The sequence below is a fragment of the Drosophila teissieri genome, chromosome 2R (assembly GCF_016746235.2).
Source record: "Drosophila teissieri strain GT53w chromosome 2R, Prin_Dtei_1.1, whole genome shotgun sequence".
NCBI lineage: Eukaryota > Metazoa > Arthropoda > Insecta > Diptera > Drosophilidae > Drosophila > Drosophila teissieri.
This window is the reverse complement of record NC_053030.1, coordinates 13,690,906-13,709,020: the sequence shown is the minus strand read 5'-3', so window position 1 is coordinate 13,709,020 and position 18,115 is coordinate 13,690,906. Positions and strand designations below refer to the sequence as shown.

General features: G+C 43.8%; 1 protein-coding gene across 7 annotated transcripts; it reads left to right on the top strand.

Annotated features, from left to right (window-relative positions):
• Positions 1–1,445: 1,445 nt before the first annotated feature.
• LOC122614923 (kinesin-like protein KIF13B) lies at positions 1,446–18,044 on the top strand. 7 transcript variants are annotated; one of them, XM_043789674.1, is made up of 18 exons: positions 1,446–1,574; positions 2,301–2,595; positions 6,041–6,128; positions 6,295–6,458; positions 6,526–7,042; positions 7,124–7,700; positions 7,765–8,337; positions 8,395–8,709; positions 8,823–8,864; positions 8,987–10,649; positions 10,705–10,850; positions 11,263–11,292; positions 11,639–11,741; positions 11,803–11,901; positions 13,415–13,825; positions 13,882–14,475; positions 14,542–14,853; positions 14,920–18,044. In XM_043789674.1, the coding sequence occupies exons 2-18, from the start codon at positions 2,541–2,543 to the stop codon at positions 14,997–14,999; spliced, it is 5,769 nt and encodes a 1,922-aa protein (XP_043645609.1). In that variant the 5' UTR covers positions 1,446–1,574; positions 2,301–2,540; the 3' UTR covers positions 15,000–18,044. The 7 variants fall into 7 exon arrangements, with proteins under 7 accessions (XP_043645609.1, XP_043645608.1, XP_043645614.1 ...); XM_043789673.1 differs by having other exon boundaries at positions 11,800–11,901; XM_043789679.1 differs by lacking the exon at positions 8,823–8,864.
• Positions 18,045–18,115: the final 71 nt, after the last annotated feature.

The following is an 18,115-nucleotide window of genomic DNA, read 5'->3' as shown; positions in this document are numbered from 1 at the left end:
CAGCTTCGCGTCTTTCGTAGATACTGTGACCCTTGGCGGCGATTCCGAACCTTTATAAACTCCGTGAGCGCCCAAAACGCACGTGAACAGGTATCAAGCGGGTATTAAGTTAAAAAAAACATCAACAGCAACAACAAAATAAGATACGAATGAAAACAAACCGCACGATGAAAGCGAAACTGCTTTTCGCTTTGTTTATTTTTTTGGGGAGCCGCAACGGCCTGCATTTGCGATCGACTCTTTTGATTCATACGAATACGTCACTGGGCCGGGCTCCAATTGCCGGTCTCGAGTTCTCGTTTCTCGCTTCTCACACCGATCGATCGCGTTCATTGACTTCGCGATGATGGGGAGGCGTTCTTCCGAGCTGGGAGCCCCAGTGGGGACACTCCCTTCACCTTCACCAGGCAGTGGATCCTTGCATATGCGAAACTAGCAAATGGCATCTTGGTGCTCTTCCACAATGTGCTCTTCCTTTTTCTATTTGTTTTCTTCCTTGTGAATATAACCAATTTATTTAAAGAGGAACAAACAAAGCTGTTCATATACATATTGCAAAACCCAGTTTCGGTTTTTGAACCCAGGTAAGTTCTACTGTACTGAATCGGAATTGCAAATCAGGAAGTGCCACTTAAATGCAATGGCAAATGAAATGGTTCAACAGGGAATGGTTATTTTTCAACAGGGTCAAAATAAATTACAGGATATATGTACAACGGAAAAAACCGATCTATTCCCCCATTAAAAAATTAATGAGTTGAACACCAAGCATTCTAAATAATAATTCAGTTTTTAAGGTTTGATTTTAACAAGAAATGTAACTAACAGAATATATAATATGTCATAGGACCTAGTTATAGTAATTTTTTTATTGGTTTTGTTTATTTCAAATACGTAAATAAGATAGGTTGGTTAGAAAAACTTTAATGAAATTTTCTGGGGAATATGAAAATTCAAAGAATTTGCTCTGCGATAATTAAAATAATTGTAAGATCTTGACAATAATCTTTAGTTTAGTTTTTATTAACCATGCTCAACTAATACTAGTTTTATTACAATTAAAAGTGAATTAAATAAATTAGTAATATATGAATATTCCTTATATTTTAATATTAATATTATATAATTTTTAATATTCTATTTTGACAGTACTTTTAAAGTAATTGTAAATGTAATCTTTAATCTAGAATTTTAACAAAGATATTTTCTACAAATATGAAGGTAAACATTATTTTAATATATCCAAAGTAAAATTTTAAAATAACGATTTTTTATTTCAAAGCATTTCCTTAGTGGATAGTATGGGCACCCTGAAAATAGAATCTCTAGGAATTAGCGAGTACACCCACCCAACCTAGCGTTAAATGTATATTTTTTGGTATTTTTAGTAATGAAAATCAAGTTATTTTTTGGGTACCCTGCGCACGGTCACACTCATCGATAGTCGCAAAAGCAATCGATGATTCGCACCACAAGTAAAAATTGCTGAGGAAAACGAAAACGCGAAAAATGAAAACGCAATACAGAAAAGCAAAATTGAAGTGAAACCAAGTGCGAAAACGAAGGAGCTAAAGGTGCGTTCAAACGCTAAGCATAACACAAATAAAAACCACGCGAGTGCGCAGCCAAAAAAGGCCCCCATTTGTGTTGCTCCCCCCGAAGGAAAAAGAGCCATAAAAATCGATTCTTCAAAGAAGTCGCACACTGCGCTTGAGACTTTTTTGCGCGGGCGGTGGAGCCTGGCGTTACTTTTCGCCAACTTTTCGTGGAGCTCGAGGAGTCTTTGCATTTCGCGGGGCTTTTGTGGGTTAAAGAGAGCTACCTGTGCAGAGTGCATACCTGCTGATCTATGTGTGTGTGTGTGGTTGTAGTTGTGTGAGAAAGTGCGAAAAGAATATCAAGTTTGTATGTATATATTCACATGTATTTGCACAGCCCTGAAAAAACGGACAGGACACTCGAATCACATTCTTAATTAGCTAATTTCCAGTAAATATTTGAGTGTGTCTCGCGTAAATAACGGAATTCCAGCACATGACAATAAAACGTATCCGTGCGTGTGTGTGTGTGTGTGTATGTGTGTAGTAACAACAAAGCAAAAAAGCAAAAGCAAAACAAAGTGAATGACAAACGGCGAGAATGAAATGGAAACCCACCCTCCGCCCCACCCGCTTACTGTTAGACGTGCGCCTGTGTGCGTGGCGCTAATTGAACTCACACAATATATATAATTTATTTTTTGGCGCTCCACAAAAGCCACATATTTGTGAGTCAGCTTACGACTTCCACCTGCCTTCCAGATTGCGTGCACACAACTCCCGCGAGGACGGCAACTACGACAACTACAGCTAACAACTAACAACTAACGGTCATAAAAAGTCAAACGCAACGCAGCCCGAGGAGAAGGTGCTAGCCACGCCCCCCGCTGCAGCCCCCGCGTAGGGAGCCCCGCCCACCCGCATCTCCACTCTGCTCCACTTAAATAGAGATTTGAAAACAACACCGCTGCATCCGCATCCACATCCACATCCGCATCCGCGATGGCGAGTGATAAGATCAAAGTCGCCGTAAGGGTGCGACCCTTCAATCGCCGAGGTAAGTGCCGATTTACATACATGTCCCACATAATCCCCTGCACTGGGAGAATTATTCGCATACCTAGGGGTTTTAAAATATAAACGTTTCAGAATATATCATGTATCATGTTCTAAAGGGCAGAATTTACATAATAACAATGAGCTATAGATAAACATTATTTGTGTATTCTTAATTGCGCAAAAATGTGCCATTACCTAAATGTATTTATGATTTATCGTCTAAATATTCGCTTTATCACATTCTTTGCATTATTAGTTATTATTTATTTTTTGAAGTATAATAAAGTATAGCAGTTTCTAGAGATTTATAACATCAGAGGCCAGACACTCAATTTATTTTCTAGGAGTTGATAATGTAGTTCATGAGGAGTTGCCTTGAGTGGCCCGCACTTTCCATTTTCCCCCCCACTTTTCCACATTGTTTCCCAACAATGGCCAATGGCAAAGCACTGCAGTTGCCTGCAATCAATAATGCAAACAACCAGGCAAGCGACTGTTTTTTTAGGCTAACGAAATTTACATGGGCTTCCTCGCTTCCTTTGAAATACGGTTTCGGATTCGGTTTTCGTTTTTCCACTGCTGCGCCAGCGGATTTTTCGCAGGGCTTAAGAGGTACACCAAATGCAGCGACTACCTACGGGATGGATTGTGATGGTATGTGATGGTGTGAGATGGTGTCCCTGGTCTGGTCGTCTGACAAACGATTTTCGTTTCCAGCTAATTTCGCGTTTCCCACTGCCAGCCACGAAGTGTTGCAAGTGCAAAATAACAAAATAAAAAAACAGGCAACAGCGCCGTCAGCGTTTCCAATGTCAACACTGATCATTCACTTGGCTCGTCCATGACTCACACTCGTGGCGGCGGTGGCGGAAACGCAGGATGGCAGCGGAAAAGGGGTTCTACGACACATATGCCATATGCCAAACATACCTATGGATGTATGGATGTGGACGCATGTGTGTTTGTAGTTGTTTGTGTGGCTGTGCGTGGGGCAAGGTCCACTTGGATCCCCGCTGTATTGACTGAATGGCAAACTGTGATTGCACATTTGTTTATATTTACATAAGGCACTGAATAAGTTACATTTATTGAATATCTGTGCACCCTACGTACAATATAAGTTGGCATAAAGTTTCATATATATGTACATAATCAAACTGCATTGAGGCTTAGAAAGTATTCAAATTATATGGGTCACAATCCGCTTCGATTCCGCATAATAAATTGGATGACAATGTCCTCCGATGACTGCCTATTTGTTTATATTTACGTGATTCTATAAACGATTATTGCACTTATTTGTTGCTATTTTGTAGTTTTTATACAAAGTTATGACAAACTTGATTTAAGAGCGAAGCTAATGGATGGTATTAGGATAATTGCAAATGCACTCTAGCCTTAGAGGTGGTCGATGTGTATGTGCATTCAGTTCAAGTGCTTACATATTAAACACAAACAACTCTTTAAGCGATCATAGATTTCTAGTTTAGATTTAAATATACATAACCCTATAAGGAATTTGTAAGTTCGTCAAATTTTGTACACCGCTAGTGCTAGCTACATGTGAAAATAATTAATTGTGGCCGTAGCACTTGTATACACTTGTTTATTGGCAAACAAACCACCACTTCTGGTTATCCATCATGATGTGTCACTTCTGTAATTCTTTCCGGCCAAGTTAGGCGTACGCATGGACTTAGTAACTGCGTGTATTTTTAGAAGTTTGACCGTGTATCGAAGTTGTGTACGTAGTCATGTTTTTGGCTTGTTTGTGGAGCAACTTGATCCGTTGCCGTTTTGCTGACTGAGGAGAGGAGTAGTCGTAGTCACCAGAAAGTCTGCGATAAGCAGCGCAAAACTGTTATCACCGCTGATAAAGTTGTTCCTTTTGTGATACCCACCGTGTTACACACTTGGAGTGACTGGCATTAGTCAATAGCGTATTTGGGCCATGTCCGTAACTGGTAACTGGTGACCTCTCGGAGTTGAGCTGGCCAGCAGAGCGTAAAATGAAAACAGAAAAGGCAATTTCAAACGCAAAGACACGCCAAAGGCAGCTGAAAAGTCAGGCGAAACAAGCTCGAAATGAAGTCACAGCTCTTTATTTTCTTACCAAAAAGCTTAACCTGTTTTCACTATGTGGCTGCCAGTGTATGCGAAGTGTATGTATGTTAATTTCAGCGCTGGACAATAGCGAAGTGAAAACCGTTTGAGGTTATACGAACTCGCCATCAAATCAACTGACCAGAACTACAAATGAGACCATCAAATAATTTATGGCACGCCTTCGTCACATTCGAGACTCGAGACTCTGCCCAAGACATGGGCTACATGTAGCCCGTGGCCAGCCGGTAGGGTCAGGTCTGTTCTCCTAAGTCCTTTGCGGCTTTCATTTCCATGTCATGTCACGTTCTCGGCTGTGTAACATAAACCGGAACGGAAGTTCCAAAGGCCAGGCAGCACACCAGGATATATATATGTATATATACTCGTACCTATAGCTATACCCCAACCATTCCATCCTGACTTGTGTGTGTGTGTGTGGGCCCAAATGTGTCTGCCCGTCTGGGTTTGGCTTTGACGTCGCTGTTTTCCCCAGCTCGTCATGTTTTGTGTGCTATATAGATATATGTAGATATAGATATGGATATATAGTATGCCTTTGCCATTTCGCCGTTCTCTGCCATTTGGATCCGTTCCGTTTTGTTCGCAGTGAATGAAGTATGCGAAGGACACGAGGAGGCATCGGAACTGAAATATTTCCACGATTTATTAGCTGGCACTCTTTTTCACAAACCAGCCAGGATGAATGGAATAATCAACCCGATAAGGTCACCTCGTTTGCGCGTACTTAATGCTGCATTTAAGGAATGCACACCGTTGATAAAAACATGATATATAAGTAAATTTATGAATGTAGCCAAAGAAGTTATATGCTATCTATTAATACTGTATATAAACTGGTCGGAAGAAGGAACTTTATATATCGCTGATTACAAAACGCTGATTGATATAAGCAAGGGCAGCCAAAATCGGTATTGAGAACTATCTAATCGTTCATTGTTTGATTGCTGCTAAATTATTTATTACACGGCCAGGTTGGGCAACTTAGGTTTCTGCCTTCTTACGTTTGTTTACAATTTATTTGAAAGCTTCCCTCCACTGAGATTATACTGGCATTGGCATTTTATACCCAACATGCACATTTATCGCCCCTCGCTCTCTACGAATCCATTTTCGCACTTATGTACGAAAAACCCAACACACTGGCTACTGTGTTATATGTGCAGGGTATAGCAAGTGTATAAAATTAAATTGTTTTTGCCACTTTGAACTCGTTATCACCCCAAGCGCGGAATAAAGGCGAAATTATCTCAATTTCACACATAACATATAAATATATTCCGGAACAGAGGTCTAAAACAGATTTCGTTTGCTTACAGAAATCGAACTGGATACGAAATGTATTGTGGAAATGGAAAAACAGCAGACTATTCTGCAGAATCCGCCAACACTGGAAAAAATCGAAAGGTAAGGGGCTTTAAAACTCCACATATTGAAGTGCGTTTCACTGCATTATTTAGTCGGCTTTATGTTACACAACCAATTAAATTATACAGTGGCTTATAGCCATATTGCAAAGCCTTTGTAATGCCAAACTGATTGCTAAATGCCTTTCAACCTTCGTTTAATGCAGAAAACAACCAAAGACATTTGCATTCGATCACTGCTTTTACTCATCGAACCCCGAGGACGTGAACTTTGCGTCCCAGGAGACTGTGTTCGATTGCGTGGGACGTGGAATTCTGGATAATGCATTCCAGGGCTATAATGCGTGCATATTCGCTTACGGCCAGACAGGTAAGATCCATCATGTGTGACTCACCATCGGTGCGTACTTCATTAATCTTTTATTGCAATTTTGTAGGTTCTGGCAAGTCCTACACGATGATGGGCTCCCAGGAGAGCAAGGGCATCATTCCACGTCTGTGCGACCAGCTCTTCTCGGCCATAGCAAACAAATCCACACCAGAGCTTATGTACAAGGTGGAGGTGTCCTACATGGAGATTTACAACGAGAAGGTCCACGATCTGCTCGATCCCAAGCCGAACAAACAGTCGCTTAAGGTACGCGAGCATAATGTAATGGGCCCGTATGTGGACGGACTGTCGCAGCTGGCTGTGACATCCTATCAGGATATCGACAACCTGATGACCGAGGGCAACAAGTCCCGAACGGTGGCCGCCACCAATATGAACGCCGAGTCGTCGCGCTCCCACGCCGTCTTCTCGGTGGTCCTCACGCAGATACTCACGGATCAGGCGACGGGCGTGAGCGGCGAAAAGGTGTCCCGCATGTCCCTGGTGGATTTGGCAGGCTCCGAGCGGGCTGTGAAAACGGGAGCTGTTGGCGATCGTCTCAAGGAAGGCTCCAACATCAACAAGTGAGTAATATTGCGGTGATCTGTATTCCTGATAAGAACCAATCTGTTGAATGTTCTAATCTAATCTTGTGATTATTCCAGATCTCTGACCACACTTGGCCTGGTCATCTCCAAGCTGGCCGATCAATCCAATGGCAAGAAGAGCGGTAACGACAAATTCGTTCCCTACCGCGATTCCGTTCTTACCTGGCTGCTAAAGGACAACTTGGGTGGCAACTCCAGGACTGTAATGGTAGCGACAATCTCGCCGTCGGCAGATAACTACGAGGAGACGCTTTCCACGCTACGTTATGCAGATCGAGCCAAGCGCATTGTTAACCATGCTGTTGTCAACGAAGATCCCAATGCCCGCATCATTCGTGAGCTGCGACACGAGGTGGAGACCCTCAGAAGTATGCTGAAACATGCCACTGGTTCACCGGTGGGCGATGTGCAGGATAAGCTGGCGGAGAGCGAGAACCTGATGAAGCAGATTTCGCAGACTTGGGAGGAGAAGCTGGTTAAGACAGAACGCATTCAGAACGAACGGCAGCAGGCTCTAGAGAAAATGGGCATTAGTGTACAGGCCAGTGGCATCAAGGTGGAGAAGAACAAGTACTACTTGGTCAATTTAAATGCCGATCCGTCCCTCAACGAGTTGCTGGTCTACTATCTGAAGGTAAGACTCAACGGAAAACTCATACACTCAGATAGATTAATAATTTGAAACATTCCACTCTTAGGATCGCACACTGATTGGCGGACGCAGTATCAGTGGCCAGCAGCCGGATATACAACTTTCCGGTCTCGGAATCCAGCCCGAACACTGTGTGATCACTATCGAGGATAGTGGACTGTACATGGAGCCAGTGCAGGGAGCGCGCTGCTTTGTCAACGGATCTGCTGCTGTGGAAAAGACACCACTCCAGAACGGCGACCGTATCCTGTGGGGCAACCACCACTTTTTCCGTGTCAACTCACCGAAGAGTAATAACACTAGTATGTGCGCCTCGGAGCCCCAGACGCCGGCGCAACTGATTGATTACAATTTCGCACGCGATGAGATTATGCAGAACGAACTGAGCAACGACCCTATCCAGACGGCCATTGCTCGGCTGGAACGTCAGCACGAGGAAGATAAGCAGGTGGCGCTTGAAAAACAACGCCAGGAGTACGAGCGTCAGTTCCAGCAGCTGCGCAATATTCTGTCGCCCAGTACACCATATGCTCCCTACGCTCCCTACGATCCATTGCGGATGGGCAAGATTACCCCAAATACTCCCACTTCGCAGATGCGGGTGGAAAAGTGGGCGCAGGTAAGCTGAGATCGCTAAGCACTTGATTTTACGTGATATACATTTTCAAACTTTTAGGAACGAGATGAGATGTTTCGTCGCAGTTTGGGTCAGCTAAAAACGGATATTATGCGTGCGAACTCTCTGGTCCAGGAGGCCAACTTTTTGGCAGAGGAGATGGAAAAGAAGACCAAGTTTTCAGTCACTCTGCAGATTCCGCCAGCCAATCTGAGTCCCAACAGAAGGCGTGGGGCATTTGTCAGCGAACCCGCTATTCTGGTGAAGCGCACAAACTCCGGTAGCCAGATCTGGACAATGGAAAAGCTGGAAAACAAGCTGATAGACATGCGCGAGATGTACCAGGAGCACAAGGAGCGCGTTCTAAACGGACTGGTATGTTGGCATCGATTTGATTATTTTTCATCTACTTGTTGCCATTGTGCTGTGTACTAACCATTTATAATTGTATCGATTCACACACGCATTCAATTAACCCCTGACTACAGCCCCTTATAGAGCCATTCTCAGACGACGAGTTCGATGACAAGGTAATTAAGACACCACACCCCCACCACCCCAAAACATGAACACCACACACGTTTAAACTATGATGTAGCTAGTATTGTTTTGGATCTCACAGTCAATGTTAACTAACCTCGGATTTCCGCAGGACGAGGATAATGCCAAGCCACAGGATCCGTTTTACGAGTCGCAAGAGAACCACAATCTCATTGGCGTGGCCAATATATTCCTGGAGGTTCTGTTTCATGACGTCAAGCTGGACTACCACACGCCTATCATCAGCCAGCAAGGCGAGGTAGCGGGTCGTCTTCAGGTGGAGATCGAGCGGATTGCCGGCCAGATGCCACAAGACCGCATGTGCGAGTCCGTCTCAGAATCGTCTGGCGATTCACGGGACGAGTACGATGACCCTGTGGATCCCTCATCCAATCAGATTACCTGCCGTGTGACGATCAAGTGCGCCAGTGGACTGCCATTATCGCTCTCCAACTTTGTCTTTTGCCAGTACACTTTTTGGGGTCACCAAGAGATGGTTGTTCCGGTTATCAATGCTGAATCAACGGCGCACGACCAGAACATGGTGTTTAAGTTCGAACACACTCAGGACTTCACGGTTACCATAAACGAAGAGTTTTTGGAGCACTGCATAGAAGGAGCTCTGTCCATCGAGGTGTGGGGCCATCGCAGTGCCGGCTTCTCAAAGACAAAAGGCTGGGAAGTGGAGCAGCAGCAAGCCAAGGCCCGTTCCCTGGTCGATCGCTGGGCGGAGCTGTCGCGGAAGATCGAGCTTTGGGTGGAGATCCACGAGCTTAATGACAACGGCGAATATTCGACAGTGGAGGTGACCAATCGCAACGAGGTCTTGACCGGTGGCATTTACCAGTTGCGTCAGGGTCAGCAGCGGCGTGTGAATGTACGGGTGAAGCCGGTGCAGAACTCTGGCACCTTGCCCATTATCTGCCAGTCGATTGTGAACGTTGCCATTGGCAGTGTGACAGTGCGATCTCGCCTGCAGCGACCACTGGATTCTTATCAGGAGGAAGATCTCACCGTGCTGCGCGAGAAGTGGAGCGAAGCACTGGGACGAAGACGTCAATACCTTGACCAGCAAATCCAAATGCTAATAAAGAAGGAGGAGAAGAACGAGCAGGAGCGGGAGAGAGAGCTAAGCTTGGTTCATCAGTGGGTCTCGTTGACAGAGGAGCGCAATGCGGTGTTGGTGCCAGCTCCTGGCTCGGGCATTCCTGGAGCACCTGCCTCATGGGAGCCACCGTCCGGAATGGAGCCCCATGTGCCCGTCCTCTTCCTCAACCTTAACGGCGACGATCTGTCGGCGCAGAACACCAACGATGAGCTCTCCGTCGCCGGCATCAATTCCATTCTGTCCAAGGAGCACGGACACAAGTTCTACACGCTGCAAATCCTGCAGCACCTGGATAAGGATGTGTGCTGTGTGGCCAGCTGGGACTCTTCGATGCACGACAGTCAGGCTCTGAACCGTGTCACTGAGGCCAACGAGCGGGTCTATCTTATTCTGCGCACCACGGTTCGCCTCTCGCACCCAGCGCCCATGGATCTCGTGCTCCGCAAGCGACTGAGCATTAACATCAAGAAGGGACAGACGCTAACCGACCGCCTAAAGAAATTTCGACTTGTGCGGGGAGAGAACGCCATCTGGCAGAGCGGCGTCACCTATGAGGTGGTCTCTAACATTCCAAAGGCTTCCGAGGAGTTGGAGGACCGCGAGTCCCTTGCGCAGTTGGCTGCCAGCGGGGATGATTGCTCCGCAAGTGATGGCGAAACCTACATAGGTAAGAGTGCTTCTATAATTGAGGTTAGAATCTTCTTGACTTTCTTATCCCGTAGAGAAATACACGCGCGGTGTTTCGGCGGTGGAGAGCATACTGACACTGGATCGACTGCGGCAGAATGTGGCGGTCAAGGAGCTGGAAACGGCACATGGTCAGCCGCTCAGCATGCGCAAGACCGTCAGCGTGCCGAACTTCTCACAGGTAAGGATGTGGGCTACTTGGAAAACCCATACTGCTCATTCCATCGAGCTGCTGCTGCTGCTGCGCCGCTTCTACTATTCGTCGCTGCCGCCGCCGCCGCTGAATTATGTGCTTCCACTTAATCACCTAACACACTCGAGCAAAATTAACCAAAAACGTCTGACTAAACGCAAATTCTTTCTCTTTTCACACTTTTTCTATGCGCTTTCACCAAACTAACCCCCAACAAATTTTGTGTTTAACCACCGATAAAAACGACAAAATTAACCAAATCCAAAATTCGGCGCGCACTTCCTGCAATTTTGAATTTCCCCCTATGTGTGTGTGTGTGTGTATTGGTATTATCCTGTCTTTATGTTTATGCTGTGTACGTGTGTGTGTTGCCCCAAAACGCTTCTCACTGCGCACATAGGCGGTCAAAGACACCACCAATACCGGGAGTGTAAGTAACTAGTATCCTCTTTTCTGTTTTCTGTATTCCGTACTGTGTTTCCTTGTGTCCTGTGCCGAGCACTGTACAAAGAGCTTTAGTAGTTGGAGTTTTCTTAAGTTCCCTCTTGGCTATTCTACTACTAACTTCTAACTATCTTATAAATCGTTTTGTGTGCGCCCTTCAGTTAGCCATTTCTGTAACGTTTGGAACTGTTATGTTTGTGTTTATTTATTTTTTTGTTTTTTTTGTTTAATCCAATCATTTTTATTTCATCCTGTTGAATAACATTTGTTCCTTAAAAAACGTACGCATATCACATTTATGATGCAAGCAACTCATAAATAAACTTACGCAGATTATGCGCTTCGATGCATCGATGGAGTCGCTGCTGAATGTGGGACGATCCGAGTCCTTTGCCGATCTCAATAACAGCGCTTTGGGCAACAAGTTTACTCCAGGTGAGCTTTCTTTTGTATGATTATTATCGATTGTATTTAATTCTCAAATTTCAAACAGCAGGCCACAGTCCAGCAGGAGCAGGCGGAGTCATCCGAAGTCGCCACAGCTTTGGAGGCAAAGGAAGCAGCGATGATTCTCCCGGAAAAGCCTTTGGCATCGGTGGGTATTTCGTTGGTCTACGCGAGTTCGCAAGCCCAACATTTTTCTTCTATATACTCACCATTAATATTTGAGCAAAAATTCTAAAACTATAATCCATATAACCGAGTTTTTAAACACACTATATATTTTACTAAGTAATTTTGCATATGCTTATGCGCAGGTGAAATTATACACAACCTAGTTGAAGCCAAGCTCATGAGCAAGGGATTTATCTTTGTTTCAAGTTTTGGTTCTCTTACAGAATCCAAAAAATTTGTAGATTACTTTGTGCATTACGCAATTTGTTACTTGTAGTTGTACTTAGTGCAGATAAATTGACATAATCCTAATGGCAACAAGATAAATCCTTGTCGAACTGTTTGTTTACTTATGCTTTCTTCGTGCTCAAGAGCAACTCCCCCAATGGCAAAAGATTCCAACTCTGTGAACTGTCGCATTGCTTAGTTAAACTTTTAAAACCCAATTGTTTGCTTTGCTTCGATGCAACACCTGCAGCAACCAAGCAATTAGCAAGAGTAACCGCATTAACTCGATCTGAGGACTCGAGCGATTCTTCGTCTTAATGCACACGACTGTTCCACATTCCATTGCTTATCATATAAATTGACATGCATCCATGAAAACATAACCATACCGAACCAAGCCCACATAGCTTATCGTACTTACTATATGGTTTCTCACACTGTCCAACTCTTTTCTGTGTTTTCAACATAACGTTATCTATATGAAATTCCACGGCCAACAGGCTCAATATCTCTGCTGTCAGGTAAAGGCCAAACTTATGCCCAAATCAAATCCGAAGGTGCATTCTTGATTGCTATGCATTGATTGTTAGTTGAGTTTCATTTTGTCTGTCTCACAACCCCTCATCTATACACCCACTCATCTGCAGACATGTATCTTTCATGAACCCATGACCCCAGATGAAAGGGATTGGTTTGTGCCCAACTTAGAAGTGTTTATATGTAGTTTTGTGTTAGTTCTGTTTGCTGGTAACTCTGTCTTTACATCATACCCAAGACTCTCATCTAAAAAAGTCATCACGACGAAGTTCAGTTGTACATTCATCTCCAGGACATTCAATCCACTCCATTCCAGCCACCCACGCAATCCGGTGCACAAATCACACAGCAGCAAAGCACACAGCACGAGATCTTAGCACGAGCCGCGTATTTGTAGAGATTATTATCCCTAGAATCTAGACCTTTGTTTGATTTTCCTTTGATGTTACTATAGTGTGTTGCTGGGGCTGCGAGTTAGTCGCATCCCTCGCCAGTTTGATCACTCATTGAAGCCTGTAAATTGCATTGTAACTTAACATAACTCATAATCATTGTCTTCCCTGCCCCCCAAAATGTGGAATGCAGCGCGTCCAACATTTTTGAATCTCAATTTGAACTTGAACACTTTGAGAATTGCGCCAACGAAACGTATGTGGTTTGTCTAGCTCTTAGCCTAGAGTTGTATATGGAATGAATCTATTGACCATAGCATTCTGATATCTCCACAGCTTCGCCAGCTACTAGTAAGCTGCTGGGTATGCGCATGACCACGTTGCACGAGGAGCCACTGGGCGGACACAGATCTCTCGACGAAGAGCCTGAGGACAGCTACAGCGACTCGGAATACGCTGCCGAGTACGAGCAGGAGCGGCAACAAAACAAAAGCATGGCCACGCGATCCCGCCTCACGGCTTCCAAGACCATGGACTCATTCATGGACGTCAGCAGCCATTCGAACCAGAGCTACTTGAGTTACACGTCCAGTGCCAACACTAACATGAAGCATCTCACAGGCTTGGCGACGCTGAGCATGAGTTCATCCACCAGCAGTGGCTATGGTTCTCAGGCTGTCTCCTGCAACAACCTGAGCAACGAGGATATTGCTTCAATGCGTTCCATGAGCATTGATGAGACTCCAGGTGGGATATTACCGAATCTAGTTTTACCATAACATTTTAATAATTGTATTCCTTAGATTTCGATCGAGTCAACTCGAACTCGCCACCGAACCGGCAGGCACGAGTTAACCCCTTCCTCAAGGACATGCCCAAAGCTAAAATACAAGAGCAACCAGAGCCGCAGGCTAAGAAGCTGCAGGAGGCATTCACGCATCCGTTGGAGCTGCTGGAGTCCAGGGAAAACGCACAAAGCGACGATGATGAATGCGCGCAACTGCCAAAGAATAACAACAACAACGAGGACTTGGTAAAGGAGCCGAATCAACCTGCAGGCCAAACGGAGCTGGAAGAAGCTATACCGCAACCTGAATCACGAACGGAGTTTGCCACAGACAATCAGAACGGCAACAGATCCTCCGACGAGTTAAGCCACAGTTCCGAGGATTTGCTCGAAGGCGATGGCATCGTCCGGGAAGAGTTGCCCGCTGGAAAGGTGGTGCGGCGCAAGAAGTCCAACACCCAGCCCCCGACCAATGGCAACAGCATAAATAACAACAACAACAGCACAAGCCAGGCACCACGCATCAATCACCGGGCATCGGTGGCCAAAATGGAGGGTCTTGCCGCATACATGGACTCTAGCATTATGGCCAGCAGCACAGAAGTTGATGGTGAATATCTATTGCTATTTATTGTCTCCGTCGCTTTACTTTAATGATTTAACTAATATTTTTCAGAGGAAAGTAAGGATGTGGAAGTGGTTCTGCCGGAGTGGATTGTGGTGGGCGAGTCAGTGTTAATCCGACCCTATAACACCAGCGGCGTCATCCGCTTTGTGGGGACCACGGAATTCCAACCCGGTGCTTGGATTGGCGTGGAATTGGACACACCGACGGGCAAAAACGACGGCAGCGTGAAGGGCGTTCAGTATTTCCAGTGCAAGCCCAAGCACGGCATGTTTGTGCGCTCCGATAAACTGATGCTGGACAAGCGTGGCAAGGCGATGCGAGCCTACAAGGCCGCCGAGAAGAGCAACAGCATCAGCAAAGGTGAGTGGGATGGCATTGGATATGCATAGCGTTAATTAACCGATATATATATATAATTCGCCACAGAGATGAGTACCTCGATGACTGGTTCGATGACACGCTCCAAGAGCCGCGGCGATTCGCTAAACCTTTCGGCGCGTAAATGATTGTACCCAAAGTGTTCGCATCAGCTGCAGCGCTGGACTAATTGCAGGCAATCGACGGTAGCCACCAGCGCTGCCAGCAGCCAGCCGGCGACCTGCCACAGATTGCGTGCAACCAGCGGCGCTGCAGATGCGAACAGTCATGGCAAGAAATGCTATGCCAATCGACGCTCGACGGCCTTCTAAAGCCGCCACCCAGGATGACAATGTCGAGAACGAGGTGGACGAGGGAAATGCGACTCGACAAGCAACGAACAATGCGGAGCATACTCCTCATGCCAATCATATTCTAGCTTACTTACCTATTCTCACCCCATGCCGCAAATGAAATGCCGTACACTTATCCACACGCTTCTCTAAGTAGTTTAAGGCGGTGTCTACAGCAGAACTAATTATTAATCTAGCTAAACTAAACTAAATGAAACGAATCGATACTAATCTAAACTAAGCCGGGTAGGCAATTGCGTAGTTGCAATATTTCGAACACTTGAGCGAGATCGTAAAATTTAGCGACCCTTCGATAAATGTATGTGTGAAACAATCACTTTTGATTCCATTGTTTTGTGTTCGTGTAGTTAATTGTCGTTTATTGCTTTTCGATTTTTGAATGAAGCGCTTTACTTGATATATTTTGTAATGGTTCTTTGCCTTTAGTTTAGTTAAATTGTTTTTGATATCAATGTGACTTGGTTAACGATGAGCTTATATGTTTACTTGTTATTGACTATATTCAATATATAAATCATTTGTATATATTTATAATTAAGACCTTGCAATAATTTCGTCTCCATGTTTCCTTTCCTGAGCTCATTTTCTTTTTAGCGCATTTATATACAATTACCAATACAATACGATGTTAGTAATAATGAAAGCAACATATTCTATAGAGCTGCGTCTAAGCAATTGAAGCCTCCCAAGATTGTCGTGTCTTGGAACTTGCTCCCCGATTCGCTTCGCACCGTCGCAGTTAATGTGTAAATTGTATTATTTTGATGTGATGTATTTATAATTTCCCTTTATATATGCATATATATAAATAAAATTTATTTTACCGTATACGTAGCTCATTACTTATGATTTCTTTAATTTTACCACCCCGTCCGGAAAGTGCAATATAAGTGTTAGGATCTTTAAGTTGTATTTATCAATGTTGAAGGTTGTGTGACTATGTTTGTGAGGCGTTTTAAGTACCATTTACTTAGCACCGAGCCAAAAGTTGGTGTAAAGTCCAAAAATGAAAGAAAAAAAGCAATAATTGCATTAAATATTCGATTTTATGTTAAGATACTTTAATAATCGTACACAAAGATGATCGAGAATGTGCCGAAATGAGATGCGAAAGTCAATGATTATATCTGGCACCGGCTAAAGAACGTTTGTACGTAAAACCGTAAACGTATCCATCCATCCATCCAACCAACCAACATCCAAAGCACTCCAAAACTGAGTCTGAGATAAATTGCAATTTAAAACACAATAAGAGCGATTTACACTTAGAAAAAACCCAAAAACGAAACTGAAACTGAAATCCAACAGAAAACGGTTGGGGACGTGTCAAAGGTCAAGCCCAACTGGAAGATCTACAACCATTCATCCAGTGTATACAAGCATAAATATACACCACTTATATATATATTAGGTATATATTTTCGAACTGTTTTTCTACTTGCGTAAAAGCGAAAAGCAACTACCAAAATATACTTGAAAATACGTCCAAAATTTAAAATCCAAGGTCAAGATACAACTATGATATATACTTACAACTGCATGGATATTCATGAATATAAATATAAATTGCATATTTACCAATGATAAACCTAAATGAGGCAGAACTAATTTAAATATTGAGTGCTCCCTGGGGGAATCCCGAATAATAAATCCCAACCAGGGGCATTTGTTTGAGTATGTGTGTGCATTTTGTAGACGCCGCAATCCAAATTCAAATCGTTTGAGCATTATTACAATTCAGAACTAATTTAATCACATGAATGTACATAGTGAGTGTGGCATTATGAACGGCAAAATCACCATCAAATTAACGCATTTAACTAGCGCAAATAACTAGTGGTTCAATTAGAGGTTGATTGAGTAACATAATCGAGTCCCCGATTGAAAACGAAAGTTTCGCATAGCAGCCCAGTCAGTTTATTTGTAAAATAGATCGAGAATCCATAGTTGTAGGCAGTGTGCAATGCAATGAAATTAAAATGAAATTAAGTAGCCGTAGAGATCGCGATTGGAACGCCGACAAATTGAATCGTACCTTGACGTTATTAAAGAATTAATCATATTTTTGTGCAATCTAGTGCAGCTCTCATGCAATCAGCCCCGCAAATGCAATAGTTTGCCATTGCATATAGCATCTAGCCTAGAGCATCTAGCATATAGCATCTAGCCTCTCTAGCGTAACGGAATGTTAGGCACACACATATTATATGGGCTATGGGATATAGGATCGGAAGGCAGCCTTCGGAAGAGTTTACTCGTAAGTTTGCGCACTCTTAGAGCTTTTAGCACGGTCAACGAATAAATGTTATTACACCACCACAATTATAGCTCGACTCCATCTGCCGTTAAATAAACTATCCAAGAGTTCAGTCACGAGTTAATGAATAAACTAAACCATATGCAAGATCTGCTTTATCATACTCGCAGTACACAAACAGACGCGCGCGAAGCCAAGCCATTGTTGATGAATTTGGTTCTGTTCGTTCGGTTCTGTTTGTAAGTACGGATAGGCCAGTTTAGTTCACTCCTCACTTGTAGTTGCGAATGCAGAGCAGATTCACAATTCAGAACAGACTAGAGTGCAGACTATATAGGTGTCAGCAGCGGAAACCGTAAAGATAATTCTAGTAATTTACAATTGATTTACTCCAATTTAAGTATTTTAATGCAAACACGCCAGAGAAACAAACAACAAACAGCAAAAAACAAAAAACACACGCGTAATCAGCAAATTTGAACAACTTCAACAAAGCAAAACAAAATAAAAGAGAATATGAAATATGTACTTATATCTATAAATATTAATATACAAACATGCAATGGACATTTTTCAATGGAGTTGGCTTTAATTTCACAGCTGGGGGCTAAATTCGGACCTGTAGCTGCTGGGT